This window comes from Euleptes europaea, chromosome 10 (genome assembly GCF_029931775.1).
Source record: "Euleptes europaea isolate rEulEur1 chromosome 10, rEulEur1.hap1, whole genome shotgun sequence".
Lineage (NCBI taxonomy): Eukaryota > Metazoa > Chordata > Lepidosauria > Squamata > Sphaerodactylidae > Euleptes > Euleptes europaea.
The window spans coordinates 14765752-14783623 of NC_079321.1; the positions used below are offsets into that span (position 1 = coordinate 14765752).

Genomic DNA, 17872 nt, shown 5'->3' on the forward strand with positions numbered 1-17872 from the left:
AAGGGAGGCGTCTCCCTCAGCATCCCAGCTGGCTCGCCTTAAGCCGGTCTCCCTGAACAGAGAGGAGAGCCACGGGCCCCAGTCAGAAACTCCCCTCAGCCGCAACCCCTGGTGACTCTCCGTCGCTATCCTGACAGCAGCCAAGCCTCACATAACGCATTGGTTGGCATGGAGCTGGCAATAAAATGTTTCCAGTGCCTATCGGCAGAATTGTCCTAGGCCTCATCGGAGCTTGAGCCTAAATTTGTGTGTGGCGTCCTTCGTCCTTTTCCTGCTCTTTTGGCTCGGTGCCTATCCCAAGGCATTAATGGTTTGTTCTGATGAACTATTAATGAGGAATCGCTCGGGTTGACCTCAGTGATTAACACCATGTGGATGATTAACACCTGTTATGAATGTGTGGCAGATGTGTTTATTAATGTCAATAATCTGTAGTACTCTTTCTTTTAATAATGACAAAGGAATGGAAGCGAAGGCCTGTATTTATAGAACTGTAACCTCGCTCTTGGCCTAGATGGCCTAGGCTATCCTGGTGCCATCAGATCTTGGACGTTAAGCAGGGTCAGCCAAGGTCAGTACCTGGATGGGTGACCACTAAGGAAGTCCAGGGTCACTATGCAGAGGCAGGCAATGGCAAACCACCTCTGAAAACCCTACGGGGTCACCATCAGTCAACTTGGCAGCACTTTCCACCACCAACCCCACTCTTGTATTTTATACGATCTATTGTAGTACTATTCTCAGAATATTGAAGGCAGCAAGATAAGGATCACTTGTTGATGGCCTTATTGGTAATGGTTCCAGTTGTCACTGTGGTTCAGTGGTAGATCATCTGCTTGATATGCAGAAGGTCCCAGGTTCAATCCCCAGTTATAGGAAACAGGCAAGTAGGTGATGTGAAAGACCCCTGCCTGAGACCCTGGAGAGCCGCTGCCGGTCTGAGTAGACAATACTGACTTTGTTGGACCGAGGGTCTGATTCAGTATAAGGCCACTTCATGTGTTCATGTAGGAGGCACTGTTGTGTGGTCACTTTGCTTGGTGTCACATGCAACACCTATCTGTTTCAGATTTTCAAAACCACAGAATTGCTTTTGGCTATCAAGTTTTCATTCATTTTCTCTTGTACATTCAGAGGTTTTAGCCTGAGCCAATCAGCACAAGCTGCTTGTTCACTTGGGCTTTGCAGGGTTTCAGAAGTGTGTGCCGGCTTTCGAGAGATCCATAAGCCTGGATGGCATTTCCAACTTTCTCAAGGCCATAAATTGCTGGGAAGGAACATAACCTAAGGGAACATTTGAAAACTTTTCCTTCCACTACACTAACATTTTGCTTTTAGTACACCACATGTACAGTTGATTTCAGTGGGCTTACACTGGAGTTACTCTGCATGGGGTTGCACTGATAGCTGTACCTGCAACGCTGCCCAACTCCTTGGCTTTGAACATGCTGTCCCTATCTCAAGATGGTTCACTAAATCCTTTGTTGGAGATAAAATCAGTGACCCAAGCTTGAAAATGTAAAGATGTTCCCAAGCTAAAAGACCAAAATGCAGTGTTCCATTATGTTCACTTTGGTGAAGATGGTTTTCCTTAGAACATGGCAGACTTTACATGCAACTTCACATAGAACAGGCATGTAATAGAAGCTGGGTTCTTGTTGGTTTTGTGACGGAGGTTGTATGTTTGTTGGGCCTGCTGCTTCTGTTTGATGTTTTGTTTTTCCAGTGTGCCATTCCTGGGTGTGGTGAGAGTCATGGTACTGTTCTGTGTTTGCCTTGTTCTGTGTGGCCACCATTGTCCGTGATTGTTTTTTTTTTTTTGTCTCGTCTGATGTACCTAACAAACTACTGAGTCACTTCTGGAAAGGCTCCGCCTTGTCACAATGTGTAACTTCTTGTTTGCTGTTCAATTGTGTGTGTGTCACAGAGTGTATAAAACATGTGCATCAGTGTAATCTGTCACAGGACAATGAAGGTAACTGGAAACAGAGAATGGCCCCTCTTGTAGAGTATCCTGAAATATGCCATTCCTTCTCACCATGTAGTCTTCCAAGAGTACGTTCACACATGTTAACTTAAAATAGGTTTTTGCCTTTGCCTTCTTTGTACTGTAAATACCAATAGTCTCTTTGATCCTGCATTAACAACATTTACCCACAGGCACAACTAAGGAGTGGGAGGCTAACAGTGACGCTCTTGACATCACAAGGGCATGTGGGATTACTTCGCTCTGTAAGGGCAATATTTTACCACGCCTCCGGATAGCTAGTCGTCAAGAATAGTGTAATAAAATATGGATTCCACTGTGGGTGTAAATCTTCAGTCTGAATGTTTATTGCTAGAGGTAGAGGTAGGAACTATATTGGCCTGAGCTTAGGGAAGAGGGCAGCTTATATGTGAGGTTAACGCGAACCGACTGGCAAGCCTGCATGTTCACTGGCGTCATCGACGGAAAGATGCAGCCGAGGCACTCACCTCTAGCCATTGCTTGTGACTGAAGGGGGGCAGCAGTTCCTGGCTGCGCCTCTGTCCACCGCATGGCTGGGCATTTTCAGCCCGCCCCGTTTCATGTCCAGCCTATTGCTGGTCAGGGCGGGATGCTGCGCGGGCCAGGGATGGCCCCGGGTGATGACATACCGTAGGCACGCCGGTGTCACCCTGCTCCTTTCAGCTATATAAGGCCCCTTTGCCCGGCCAGTCAGCCTCATTTCTCCGTACAGATAATTTCCTGCAATGTTGGAAGATGCGAATCAAGAGAGGAGCAGAAGCTTGTCTGGCTGGTGGTGTGTGTTTTGTTTCTATGCGCAAGCACTCAATTGTGCATGGGAACAATACATGTCTTATGGACATCATAAGTGTGAGGTAAACGCTAAGGGTGTGTGTAAAGTAATAATGTTGTTTTTGTAATTTGGGAAACCACCCATGGATTTGGGCTGTGAGATTTGACAGCTATACCAGTCTTGCATTTTCCCCCCACTATGCTTTCTTTTTTAATGCCTCTGACTGCTACACTGCACTGGATTTGGCTAAAGACTTGCAGAGGCATGTACAAGCCTAGCACTTTACAGCAAACCTGTGGCTTAAAAACAAACACAGGAACAAAATATTAAGACGCATGTGTCGGCTGCTTGGCATGTAAATAATCATATTGAGAATGGGTTCGCAATTATTATTTCCCAGGTTTCTGTAAAGCAGTGGTTCCCAAACTTTTCAGGGGGGGCCTACCCTATCCTATAAAAAGCATTATTCAAAATAGGGGTTTGCATGACTCGCTAGAGAAGATAAGAACAATAAAATTTCAAAACAGTAACAATTAATTGTACATCTATTCAAAATCAAATTAGAACTTTTTAGTTGAAATGTATTCAACGAAACCGATGAATTTGATCCAGTGGTACCAGCTCTTCAAAGTCTGGAAAAAAAATTCTGATAGTTTCCACCAAATTTGCCAGCATGATGCCATAGCTTGATCTATTGTAAATTAGTGAACAACACAGTTGAAGGGGCCCACCTCTAGTACCCCCCTGCTGCCCTCTTGCCTCTTAGTGCCCCCCTGGGTAATCCCACTGCACCCCAAGGGGTGGTACTGCCCATTTTGGGAACCACTGCTGTAAAGGAAAGTGCCAGATGACATATGATCATTCATATCAAGCTTTGTTTCATTTATGCTGTTGAAAAATGCCGCTCTCTCTTTCACTCGTTTAACTCTTTAAAAATTTTTTTTGGCTTTCTATGCTTTTGTCGGCTTTTAACCTTTTCAGACTCATTTAACATTTGCGCATTTTGAAATTCAAATTTGACAGATCCTTGCTTGCTGGACCTTGACATGGGGACACAGTGCAAGGAGTATCAGGTTAAGTGGTTCTTTGACTACAAAAACAAGATCTGCACCCAGGTTTGGTATGGTGGGTGTGGCGGTAACGCCAATAGATTTGAGACTGAAGCTGACTGCGTTAGCAGATGCTTGAAGCCATGTAAGTACCTGCACGGGGGGGTAACAATTATTATTGTCGAGCAAAGTTTCAACACAGAAGGAAAAGAGAAATAGCTGAAAAACAAACTCCACACGCTTTTTTCCCTCTGCAGCAGAGGAGAAAAGCATACCGCTTCCTGTCCTTGAGAAAAGTCACCTGTCAGGTAGAGTCGAAGGCTTCTGCCTTTGGTCATTTGTCTGTCGACTGGATGTGTCTGTTGCACAGAAAATGGCTCCCTTGGTGCTTTGCTGCCTTGCGCAGTGTGTCCCCTGCCTGGCTGTCTCTGTTTGCATGCTTCTTGTCATACCCAGAAAAACAGAGTAGGGAGAGAGACTTCACGGAATAGAGTAGCCTTTCATTCTCTCCTTTGTGCTCCGAAAGCAGCCTCACTATCTGGAACTGTGCTTCCTCCTGCTTGGAAGACAAGAACAATGTCTGGTTCTACAAGGGAAAGGGGCTTTCCAGTCTTTTGGGGGGTTAGGGAGGAAGCCGGGTCTTGAAGAATTCCCTTTAGCCATTTTTATTCGTAACCATTAACATTTTTTGTCTTCTTTCTTTATTCTGTCTTTTGTTCGGTCAATAATGGACACTAATTCCCACCTGTCACAGAAGCAGGGGCCGCTTTCTGGTAACTGTCAACTACCTTGCCCCCACATCCTTGTTGCTGTGGCTCGGTGGTAGAGCGTCTGCTTGGCATGCAGAAGGTCCCAGGTTCAATCCCCGGCATCTCCACTTAAAGGGACCAGGCAAGTAGGTGATGTGAAAGACCTCTGCCTGAGACCCTGGAGAGCCACTACCAGTCTGAGAAGACAATACTGATTTTGATGGACCAAGAGTCTGATTCAATATAAGGCAGCTTCGTGTGTTTGTGTGTGGTCCCCCCCCCCCCATTTAACCACTTGATTTGGAAGGTTTGCTTTCTGAAGGGTTTTTTTCTTTGCCTTCTTTTGGGCATAGAGTAGGGGTCACTGGGGGTGTGGGGGGGGAGGTAATTGTGAATTTACTGTATTGTGCAGGGGGTTGGGCTAGATGACCCTGGTGGTCCCTTCCAACTCTATTTTTCGATGATTCTATGAAATGGGGGAGGGGCAGGTTACCCTTTCACTCTTTGATTCCCTTGGCAGAGCCCCTTATATTACAAGGGGAAGCAGCCTGGTTCAGCCACCGAGCCTGAGGAATACAGAATGAAGGCCCAGTAACCACCCCTCCAGGTAGGGCTGCCAAGCCCCTGGTAGGGGTGGGGATCCCCTGCCCCCACATCCCATTGTCCACCAGTGGAGATGGGAGATTTTTTTAAATTAAAGCATGTATTTGCCATGTATTTGCCAGAAGTTACTGGTTATCTGCTGTCAAATAGATCGGTCAGTTGCGTGAGAGATGTGGCAACTTCAAAACAGTTTCAGAGAGGGAAGTGGCGCTTGGGGTCATTGTTTACTAGCGTGATCAGGGTCCTTGGAGGTCTGCTCCCATGAAGCTCTCAGAGCCTATGCAACAAAGATGGTTACCTCCAGAACACTTTCCCATTAGGCTGGTATGCATATCCTGGGATTCTTTCTAGCAGGTCAACATTATCCAAAGCTCCTTCAGGAATCCCTAAAGCTCTGGGTTTGCACTGGTTCTTAAGCATTGTACCGTATCAGGTAACTTTCAGAGTCCTGCAAGTTGCAGCTTCCATAACTTCTCTGACTTTGTCAAGGGGGAGTATTCTTTAGAGGCAACACAGAAGCGTGGTTGGTTATGGCTTCCCTTGCAGCTGTGGAATCTCCAATTATTTTGCTAGGACAATCTACCTCCTGATGAAGGAGTTAGCATCTCCTAAACCCAACTTTCCTAGAACAGTTCAGGGTGATCTGGGAAAATTCACTTTCTGTTCTTCAGCTCTTCTATACATGGAATGCAATAGAAAGTATTGCTACTGGCACTAGCATTTGGGTGTACTGGAACCTCTGGTTTCATAGCTGGGATGGGGAACTGGGATCCTAGTCATGGCTGGCAAACTTTTTCAAATTCCAAGCTCTTTGGGGTTCTCCTGGTTGAAGTTACCATAGAGAGCAAAAGGGAAAACTGACCTACGGCAAAGCAAAAAGGAGTGGGAGGCTAAGCAGTTTCCAGCCTTTTTGTATCTGAACTTTTGCTGCCAAGTTATCAAAATGCAAAGGTTTCAAGAACTGTTGCGAGCACCTCCATAAAGGTGTGTCGATTGCCTTTATTCACCACTCTGCCTCCTGAGGAAGGGGCAACAAGCATGAAGGCAATCTCGCCAGTTCCCAAGGAAGCGTGGGAGGTATCTCAAGCACTTGATGAGCGACCAGTTCTTGTCACTAACTGGTTCTTGAACTGGTTTCCCAGAATATTAGAGTCTGATATTGACTAAGGGGCCTGAGGAAGGGCACCTTGTCTCCCCCCAGAATCCTGAGAAGTATCCAAGGCATCTCTTGGATGTCAGGGTGATAAAGCGCCTCCACGTCACAGCAGACTACTCCATTTATTTGACAGTGCCAAAGAAGATGAGAATATAAAGACCACTTTGGATCAGGGACCTTGGATTAATGTACAGCATTATGCATGGCAGAGCACTGAACTTCCGGATCATTTGCAAAGATTCTTGCAGCTCTGCTGCCTTAATGAGCTTCCAGATGAGTCTTTTTGCCTATTATTGTCATTATATGTCTTACTATTATTATTATTATTATATGCCTTGTTATTATTATATGGCTTAATGAGCTTCCAGATGAGTCTATTTTGCCTATTGCCTATCTGAAGAAGTGAGCTGTGGCTCACAAAAGCTCATACCCTGCCAGAAGTTTTGTAGTCTTTAAGGTGCTACTGGACTCTTGCTCTTTTCTACTACCTATTACTGTTATTATCTGCCTGCTTATTCATTCCTGAGAATCCAGGTCATGTTCCTCCCATCCCAGCTAGCAGGCTACGGATCCCTCCCTCCCTAAACACAGCCAAGCATCCACCGCACACCCTCCAATCCCTCTGCAAGTCACACAAGCATGCCTGCACTTTATTTGATGCATTTCTAAGTCAACTTTATTTGATGCGTTTATATGTCATCTTTCTGCTGTTGTATTCAAGGCAGTTTACAATTCAAAATTATGGGAAGGTGTAATTCATGTGGTTTTTAAAGCATTGTAAACTGCTTTGTGGATTTTGTCGTTAAAACAGCTGTTCACAATAGTGATGGGCACAAGAGAAAATGAATGGGACAGAAAGGGGAAAGAGAAACAAGAACATTCAGGTGTGAGATAAAATTACCTATAACAAGCAGATGGAATGGTTGATGCAGAAGACAGTTTGGAGTTATTCATATTATATAATAATTCAACTAAGTCTTGCCATTTTTCTAAGAGTAATCATGGTACACTTTCTGGTTCTTGTGGTGGTCATCGGCCAGATTCTGTGAGCGCAATGTGTTTGGGGACCTTAATTTTGCATTTCCCCATTTGCATTTTTCTGAAGTTTCCATTACCCTGGAGCATATTTCATGTTGGAAGCAAGAGCAGAGCCATACATCCTACCAGCCATCAGCCTGCATATGCATATATGTGTTGTAGTGTTTGGTTGTTTATTTACATTATTTATAGTCCGCCTTTCTCATGGGGACTCAAGGTGCATTACACAGTGAGTCAGTGCAATCTACAAAATGGGACAATAACTGATTTTAGAAGTCTGAAACCACCAGAAGGAATTGAAGCATAGCCTAAGTATTGACATAACATATTAAGTGGTACAGCAATTACATAATAGGATCCTACTTACAATAAACTACACATGGTAGTATAGACCACATTCCCTAATCATTTATCCAAGCGAGTTTATAAACCATTTTGTACAGTGCAGCCCTATTACCTGTGCTTAAAAGCCCTCTTGAATAATTGTTCTGCATAGTTTGCAGAAAGCCAGGAGGCTGGAAGCTTTCCTGGCTACCTCGGGCAAGCCATTCCACAAGGCAGGAGCCACAACAGAGAAAGCACATGTATGGGCAGTTGTTGATTTTGCCCATTTGCAGGTTGACACCTGTAGAAGCTCCTGCTGACTTGAGTGAAGTTGTCAAGATGGAGTATGGGGAGAGAGGCGGTCCTGCAAATAAGAAGGGCGAAGGTCATGAAGGGTTTTGTATGTGATACCTAATACCTTAAACTGAGTCTGGTAACAGACAGGCAGCCAATGGAGCGTCTGCAGAATGGGAGTGATATGCATGCTCCATCTAGCTCCACTTGAGCAGCGCACCTACACATGAAGCCTGCTGGGTGACCTTGGGCTAGTCACAGTTCTCTTAAGAGCTCTCTCAGGCCCACCTACCTCACAGGGTGTCTGTCTGTTTTGGGGAGGGGAAGGGAAGGTGATTGTAAGCCAGTTTGGTTCTTCCTTAAGTGGTAGAGAAAGTCAGCAAAAAAAACCAACACCTCTTCTTCTTCATTAATAGTCTAGCCATGGCATTCTGGGCCAGTTGGAATTTTGGAGTAGATTTTGAGGGGAGACCAATGTACAGTGCATTAGAATAGTCTAGTCCCGTGTTGGCGAACCTATGGCACGGGTGCCACTTCCGGCACGCGTAGCCCTTTCTGCCGGCACGCACGGTTCCTCCAAGCCGCTGGCCTTTCCGGCTCTGCCCCACCCCGGATGGGGGAGGCTGTAGCCCTGGGGTGGGGAACCTCCGACATGATTGGCGGTGGCCCCCGGACTCTCCCACAGAAGCTGCCGCCATTGCCGCCACTGGAGCGTGCGCGGCCAGCCAGGCGGGTGGGAGAGCGGGGAACAGAAGCCGAGCGCTCACACTCGGCATGGCCGGCGGCTTCTCCGGCGCCCTCTGGGCCTGTGCGGGCGGAGGGGCATGGCTGGTCGGTGGGTGCGAAGGAGGCGCCCTCTGCCCCACCCTGCTCGCCTCTCACAAGCCTGCCGCCGCGCCCCACCGAGTGGCAAATCCAAGGCAAAACCTCCCATGCATAAATGGCCTCTTTCTTTTTCTGTCTCCCTCTGTCCTTTTCTTTCTCTCCCTTGCTCCATTTCTTTCTCCCTTTCTCTCTCTTTTTCTTTCTTTCTCTCCCTCCCTCCCTTCCCTTCTTTCCTTCCTTCCTTCCTTCTTTCCCTCCAGCGGCTTCTCCGGCACCCTCTGGGTCTGTGCGGGCGGAGGGGCGTGCAGTCCTATTCCACCTTTGAAGTGCCCACAAGCCATCCTCCAAACACCTTTCCATTTGTCTTGATATGTAGAGAGAAAACACTAAGGAACTAGTTGCCAATCTCCAGGTACTAGGTGGAGATCTGCTATTACAGGTGATCTCCAACCAATAGAGATCAGTTCCCCTGGAAAAAATTGCCACTTTGGCAATTGGACTCTATGGCACTGAAGTCCTTCCCCAAACCCCGCCCTCCTCAGGCGCCACCCCAAAAACCTCCCACTCATGGCGAAGAGGAACTTGGCAACCCTAGCCTCTCCCTCTGGGCCCCCTCTGGGGGTGGTATTCAGGTTAAATTGCCGCATTGGCACTCGGCGATAAATAAGTGGGTTTTTGGTTGCAGTTTGGGCACTCGGTCTCTAAAAGGTTCGCCATCACTGGTCTAGTCTCTCAATGTTACTGTGGCATGGATCCAGGTGGCCAGGTCAGCAGTATCAAAGTAAGGGGTTATCTTACAGGCTAGGCTGAGTTGGTAGAAAGCCTTTTGTTGCAGCTGCATAAACTTGCTTCTCCAGTAATAAAGCTGGACCCCGTATGACCCTAAGCCTTTTAACTGAGTCAGGAAGGGTTAGTTGAATTCCATCAAAAGTGGGAGGGACAATGTCCTTCAAGACCCCCTCCTTCCCAACCAGCATTGCTTCTGTTTTTTCAGGGTTTAGTTTCAAAAACTGGCAGTAGAAATGCATCCCCACAAAGAGGTGGTTGGAAGAAGGAGAATGCAAGTGAAGCCTGTTCCCCCTTCCTCATGGCATCCAATGATCTGTGGCCAAACATAGCTGAGTTGCACTTAATTTTTGTAGGACACCCTCATTAGATATTTCTCTGTTATGCACACTGTGGATGTTCATTGTGTTTCATGCATAACATTAGTGGTTAAGGATTTGTTTTGAGAAGGGAGATTTGATACCCACACAACAAGTTACACTGACTGCATATACAATCCATGTACAGTGTGCATTTGATTTTTCTTTTTGGAATAATTCTTAATTTACACCCAATGTGTGTACAGCTGAACATGTGATTTCAACCCATTTATCCCAGTGCTGGTCCCTGCTTTCACTTGTAAAGCGAACAGATGTTGGCTCTTTTGTACAAGCAGATGCATGCTTATATATGCAGGATTCATGTACATTCACTGCAGCATGCAAACAGGGCTTCCAACTTGGGCCTAAGCCTCTCAAACACAATGAGATTTCCATTCTGAATAAACATACACATAGGAGAAGGCTACATAGGACAGAGGGGTTGGTTCACCTCATAAGAGAGGGAAGGACTAGTCACAAATCTGGCTTCTAGCGCCAAGCCCCTTCTAATGTTAGGACTCTTTGGCTGTGAGACATCCCTCATTTGACATTACAGATGAACTTCGTTAACAGATTACCGTTCTAATGAGCAGAGAGAGAGAGGTGGTTCCAGTCAGTCTTTCCAGCTGGCTTATTTTGTAAGTTTCCTTAGAGCAGCAGCATAAGATTTTTTCTAAATAAATATGGGTCTGATGAGGGGTGTGGGGGATGATGCCCATGGCCCCCAGTCAACCTCATCAGCCTTTAGCTGCTGTACAATATGATCAGGTATCCCCGACTAAACAGATGGTCAACTAACAATGGATTAATGAATTTAACCAGCAATCGGAAGTCCACAATGAACCGATAACTATGGACCAATATGAACCAATAACTATGGACGGGGTTGGACTTGATGGCCCTGGTGGTCCCTTCCAACTCTATGATTCTATGATTCTATGACTTTTATTGAAGAATAAGACTTATTTGTTCCAAAAGATGCTAGGGATATGCAGAAAGGTTTCAGAAAGGATTTTCTTTTTGTGTCTTTGAACAATTTAATGTTGGTAAGGAAAAAATAAGGCACAATTTAATGTTGGTAAGGAAAAAAATAAGGCACATTAGAGGCATAATTCCTTTTCAGGGACCTACAACAGAACTATGAAGCTCTTGACTTCTGGTTTTGAATGCTCCTTACTAGGCAGCGCACTCTACAGTAAAGTAACTGGTCTCAACATTTACAGGACAGAAACTGCTCAAGAAGAAGTTTTCCAGGAGAAAATTACCCAGAAGGAAATTGGAAAAAACAGCAAAAAGGATAGAAAGAGCAGGTAGGAGAGAACAAAAGAAACCAGAAGAAAGGTCAAAGAGAATAAACAGTCCAGAAATTTAGAAGCATGAATCAGCAACTGTCAAAAGGGTATCAAGAAGTGAAAACATGGAATTGTGAAAACATGTAAATGTGAAAACGATGAGTTACCAGATGAATTTTACTATGTTTATCCTGGACTTTTCTGTCACTGAATCATGAGAATAAAGAGTAGGAGGAAGCTGGATCTCTTCCCCCTTAGGGTCTGTCAGACATGGAAGACGTTGGTGACAGTCCAATCGTAAGGACACAATCCTTAGAGTAAGCCTCATTGAGTAGAGTTGAGAACATCCAGTTAAGCTCCCGTTTCTCCCTACAAGTGTCCCTTTAATTATTTTTTCTTTTTCCCACCTGCTTCTTTTTACACTAAAATCATTACTTCACTCATGATGACACTGGAATTGCTGGAAGAACTATCAATTCTTGTTCTTCCCTGTGTGTGTGTATAGTAAATAATCTCAAGTACTGCTCCCCCCCCTTGCAGCCAAGGCTATTGCTCATTAACTTTTTTCTTTTATTTTTCATGATCAAAATGTTATAATTGCAAAATATTGTCGAAGGCTTTCACGGTCAGAGTTCATTGGTTCTTGTAGGTTATCCGGGCTGTGTAACCATGGTCTTGGTATTTTCTTTCCTGACGTTTCGCCAGCAGCTGTGTCAGGCATCTTCAGAGGAGTAACACTGAAGGACAGTGTCTCTCAGTGTCAAGTGTCAAGTGTATATTACTCTTCCTACACACTTGACACTGAGAGACACTGTCCTTCAGTGTTACTCCTCTGAAGATGCCTGCCACAGCTGCTGGCGAAACGTCAGGAAAGAAAATACCAAGACCACGGTTACACAGCCTGGTTAACCTACAAGAACCAATGTTATAATTGCCTTTGAAGAATTTCAGCCTAATGCTCCAGTCCATGTGCTAGAATCCTGATATGTGCATGGGGGCTTGTTGAATTCCCATTAATTCCACAAAGGGAGCTGATGCTTGCATTCTTTCCTTGGAAGCACGACTCAGTTCCATCCATGTAATAAGTGCAGACTTCTGTGTGCTCAGAAGACCAGTGAGGACATACATGCTTAACAAAGCCTGGATTGGGGCTACAGAATTCTGGTCTCATATCTGTGGCACGTATTTACAAAATGGTGGAAAGTGCAATCAAGTCACAGCTGACTTGTGGTGACCCCGAATAGTTTTCAAGGCAAGAAACTAACACAGATGGTTTGCCATTGCCTGCCTCTGCATCATGACCCTGGTATTCTTTGGAGGTCTCTGATCTATATACTAGCCAGGGCCAACCTTGATTTGCTTCCGAGATCTGAGGAGATCGGACTAGCCTGGACTATTCAGATCAGGGCATTTACAAAATAGTATACTGCATTTGCTGTATTTATATGTTCATTTTTTATCCTTTGACCTCCAAGCAATTGTTTTTTTTTTTTACTATTTTTGAACTAGATGGCCCCATCATTTAATGTTTTATTTGTCCATTTGTTCACTGACAGATTTCTCCTTTCATTAGAAAACTGTTCAGAAGATAGTTATATTTTAGTGGACCAATAGAATAACCAGTCTAAGTAGATTTTTTTTTAACTAGGTTTCATCTGCAGTTTTATTGGCAGTTCAGGCAGACATCTTTCCTTGGGTTGGGCCAATAGCCCAATTATTATTTTGTAATCTCTTTATTCTTACATTTTTATTCCATCGTTCCACTCTATAGGAGCCTCCATTGCTGCTAAAATACTTTTAACTGTCCGCCAACTATAACAGAAACAAGACTGTTAGATAGACATTATATGAAGGAAGAGACACTTTTTACTGCATTTTGCTGGTTGTCCATTTTGCTTTGAGCCCTTTCAAGTTGTTATGATGGTGGTGAGTCTAGTCTGCGTAAGGTTAACCTAAGCCTGCCAGTTTAGGGAGCCCAAAGAAAATACTCTATTCTCTCTGAACTGTAAAAAAAAGATGTTTAAGAAGCACGGCAGTATTCGCACTTGTTTGGTGTCTGAATTTGTGGAACTGACATTGGATATTACAAGCCGAGCTGATTAAGAACCATCTGTCCAATAGCCACCAGAGTAGCCAGGGCAGGTGATCAGTTCTGCATATGTAAAATAAGAATAATATGTAATATTATTTAAAATAAGTGACCAGGGTGTGTGTGTGTGTATGCTTAATTGTCCACCACGATTACCTTCCCTTCATTCCCCTATCCTATAATCATCATTTCCTTTTCATCTTCTCCCACCAAACTAGATGTGTAATCTTGCCCGCACACAAATACAGTCTGTATGTTTTCTCTCTTAAAATGTGGTATTGGTGGTTGGGAGAAGAAAAAAATTAAAGAAGATAAGAGGCAGCCACAAACTTGATGTGCAGAGTGGGGGGAAAGGCCAGGAAATAAGTGAGGTAGAAAAAGAGAGCCTAGAAGGCAGAGTGATCTGGGGGGGAAATGGCACCAGTAGGCACTCAATAAGGCCCTGGGGTCAAGACAGAGCTGGAGAAGATGTAGAACTAACAGGAAAATGAGAGAGTGGACGATAACTTTCTAGTAGATAATATTGACTTGAACTAATCAACCCAATTGGGTAGACATGGGTTACCTAAGGAAAAAAAGGGGGATGCAAGAAATTAGTCTGGAAGAAAAAACAAAAACATCTTTCCTCCCCTCCCTTGGTGGCAGCTCAGTGACAATATCCCCCATTACTGATAGGTGCCCCATTACAAGAATATCTGGGGGTCACTCAAAAAATGCAGAAAACCAGAAGAAGCCCCTCCCTTGCAGAGACTGAAGACTCCTGGCTGCTGAATGTAGGCCTAGCCGGTTTTCCAGAGAGCTTGGCCGGTGCAGTCTCTGAGGGCGGAGTGGCAGCAAAGGCAGGAAGAGATGGAAGACTGCAGAGGAGATACTCAGAGAACACCCAGCCCACATCTTCCTCCTTTTCTCTGTATTGCATATGTGGATTTTGGGAGCTGCCTTATGTTGCCATGTGGTGCCAGAGCCTGCCTGCCTTCCTGCCTGCCTCCTTCCTACTTTCTCTCTATACATGAAGCACTGATTATTTGTATTAGGCTTTAAAGTTAATTCATTAGTGCACAACCCTTAATTAAGGCTCTACCCTTTCTACCCTTGATCAGGTTTCACATAGGTTCTGTGTTACTTGCTCTTGTGGTGAACTGGGGTCCTTGATGACTAAATAGGGTGGTTTCTGTGTTGCATGTACAGATCTGTCGTCCCTTAATCTTGCATGCTGCACAGCATAAAAATCGATGCAAAGTCTCGCTGGCCTGCCACCATTCTGTAAGCATGTTCACCTTCAGAGAGAATGCTGTACCTTCTTACTCAGTTGAGCATCTCTGGCCATACAGAGGGAAGGAGATTTGCAAGGAACGTGCGACTCTTTGCGTTAACCAGTCCAAGTGATGTTTTATTTGTCGCTTAATTTACAGACACGGATATTTGCAGCATGAAAAAAGAAGAAGGGACCTGCAGGAAGTTTATCCTAAAATGGTACTTTGACCTAGAAACAAGAAGCTGTGCTAGATTCTGGTACGGGGGCTGTGGTGGAAATGACAACAGATTTAACACGCAGGCAGAATGTGAAGCCCTCTGCCTTTCAGGTAAGGGGTGGCGTCTTTGCTGCATGTCTTTCTTTTGAAGAGTGAGCAATGAATAAGGATGTGAAATGCTTATTTATGTCACCCCATGGGTCAGGAATGACCCGGTGCTTGCACAGGGGATCATTACCTTTATATCCTACCTTTCTCCGCTTGAAAGGAGATGGTTTATCAAAACCCATTCCAGTCCAGATTGGGGGTAGGGGCAGAAACAACCTTGATCACCCAGACTTGATTATCTTTGCTGAGAAAGTGGGGGAGGGTATAGCTATTCACCTGGTCTTCTCAGAAGCTTTCAATACCGTTGACCATAAATTGGGATTCTTTGCCAAGGAAATGAAGGCCTCTTTTACATTGTCGTTTTAAACCGGTTGTTATCTGTAGCCAGCCCGATCCCTTGTAAAACGGCAGGGGTGTGTGGAGGTTTCAGACAGCATATTGAAATCCATTTGTGAGTCATATCTGAAGCACTCTGCCCATTTCAAACAACGCCATTTTTTCACCACTGTTTTTGCAGCGCTTGATCTGGCCCGTGGGCCTTATGTTTGACATCCCTGCCCTACAGGGTCGCAATAAGTCAGCTGTGACTTGAAGGCCCTTCACACACACACACACACACACACACACACACACACACATTTTGGAGGCATAAGGCTACGTGCCAGATTTTGATTTCTTGTGATGTGAAATCTTAATGACAAGACTGAGGGTGTCGTACTTAGGTCACATTATGAGAAGACAAGACTCACAGGAAAAGACAATCATGCTAAGAAAAGTTGAAGGCAGCAGGAAAAGAGGGGAGACCCAACATGAGATGGCCGTCTGTCAGCAATGCTGATTCTATGAACTTGGGCAGTTCATGGGAGGGGGGCATCTTGGCCATCTTCTGGGCACTGGGGGTGTGTGGGGGAGGTAGTTGTGAGTTTCCTGCATTGTGCAGGGGGTTGAACTAGATGACCCTGGTGGTCCCTTCAAACTCTATGATTCTATGATTCATTAAAGGAAGCCACTCTTTCCTCCTCTCTTCAAATCATCCCTCCCAGATCCCAGAACCATCAGCTTTTATTCTTTTAACCTAACTTTGATTCTTATTCAGAGCTGATATTGTATCGGAATAAAATTTGATTGATTAAAGGAAGCCACGGCCTTCGGTTGGCATGACCTGAGCAAGGCTGACAATGCTAGGACATTTTGGAAGTCAATATTTCATAGGATTGCCGTAAGTCGGAAATGATTTCATGACGCATAACACACAAAGTCCTAATGAAATGCCTTTGCTTTTTCAGCTCGGGTCAATTCTGGCATTATGACAACAATAGGAACTTAAACAACAGTGGAACATCAACACATACCTCTAAGAGAACCAGGAGTCAGCCATCGCCAACATAGCCCTCATAGAAGCTAAGGGTGTAGACTACCTTGCACTGTGCTATTTCATGCTTTATGTTCCATGCAAACCTTGAAGAAAGAGTTTTGCTGCACGACTTTTATCAATATGGTGCTAAATCGTGGACTGAACGCTAAACATGCCGGGGAATATAATCTATACTTTCAACATTACATAATATTTACCCACCACAGATCTATTTTGTTTGAACAATTTGCAGTTTCTTTTTTTGGATTCCGGCATTATGCCTAAATCTTGGGCAATGTAAAAATTAGAAAATAAGAGGGGTGGGGTGGGAAATCACTTCGACTGTCATGTACTTGCTTTTTTGATTTCCACAACTGAGCATAACTTTAGATGGAAAGCCTTATGTAAAAGGGAGTAGCCAGTTCTCAAATACAAGCAGTTTAACTTTTCATGCTGCCTTCACTCTTACTGGATTATGCATTTTGGTAACTCTTTTTTCATATGTGATCAATCAAACTAGGAAAAAATGCAATCTTCCTTAATACGGATGCACTACTGGGACCAACGACTGAATTAAAGAATTTTAAAAACTTGGTGTAGAATGTTTTTGGCAATCCTCTATTGTTGTGTGTGTTATATATATATTTTTGCAGGGGTGGGGGTTCTATTTTTATTGGTGGTTTTTGTTTCTAGGATTTCCAAACAAAAGAATTTTTAAATAAAGTCTAATTGTGATTTTGAAAGTCTCGAGGGTTTTCCTTTAGCAAGAGCAAAAAACATTTTTATGGCAGTTCAAGTAGGCAGGTAGTTCTGGGCAGTTTCTGGCACATCCAGCCATGCCCACAAGCCAAAGCGTCATCCATCTTCTTTTGCTGCCAGCCTGGAATGGCTGGCGGGCTATATTTGGCTAGGGAGCAGTAGTAGATTTATGCCTACTACAAGGAGAAGGAGGGTATCTTGGCCATCTTCTGGGCATGGTGTAGTGGGTCACTGGGGGTGTGGGGGGAGGTAGTTGTGAATTTCCTGCATTGTGCAGGGGGTTGGAATAGATGACTCTGGTGGTCCCTTCCAACTCTATGATTCTATGATTTGGCTAGTCTCACCCATAGGTGTCCAAGAAAGCAGGTTCCCTCTTCCAAGGCAATGGTTTTCTTGTATCTCCACAAGCAGTCTGATGAAATTTTGCTGTCACTGTAGCAACTCTGCAGTGCAGTGGAATGGCAATTTTGATAGTTCTGTGGGAAAGGAAAGGTTTCCCTGCTTAGAAATCACAGCACATTCACACCACCTCTAGGTAACCCAAAGGTGATCCAGGAGAGCCTGTAGTTCACCTTTGTTCTTCTGCACAAGCATAGGCCAAGCACAGAAGATAGTTTCCCCTAGATTTCTAGTGCTTTTTGAAGCTCCAAGTGGGTATCTTCTCCCCCCCATGTGTAACAGAGTTTCCTGCCTAAACTGTCACACTTGAGAGAAATCCCTCAGTTGTCCTTTTGCCACCATGAAAAGGTCATCTTCCATCTAGTTTCTTCAACTTGTCTCTTTGCCTACATTTCTTTGAATACCATGGGCACAAACGGTGCTGTTAGAAAATGTG

At 44.6% G+C, this 17872-nt stretch overlaps 1 protein-coding gene across 1 annotated transcript in view; it reads left to right on the forward strand.

Moving 5' to 3' along the window:
* COL6A3 (collagen type VI alpha 3 chain) overlaps window positions 1–16953 on the forward strand; it is a 106801-nt gene extending 89848 nt beyond the window's left edge. Inside the window, exons 43-46 of the mRNA XM_056856863.1 lie at window positions 3804–3974; window positions 4087–4137; window positions 14757–14927; window positions 16211–16953. Of these exons, the coding sequence (XP_056712841.1) occupies window positions 3804–3974; window positions 4087–4137; window positions 14757–14927; window positions 16211–16251 (434 nt within the window). The 3' untranslated portion in view covers window positions 16252–16953. The remainder of the gene's footprint in view (window positions 1–3803; window positions 3975–4086; window positions 4138–14756; window positions 14928–16210) is intronic.
* Window positions 16954–17872: the final 919 nt, after the last annotated feature.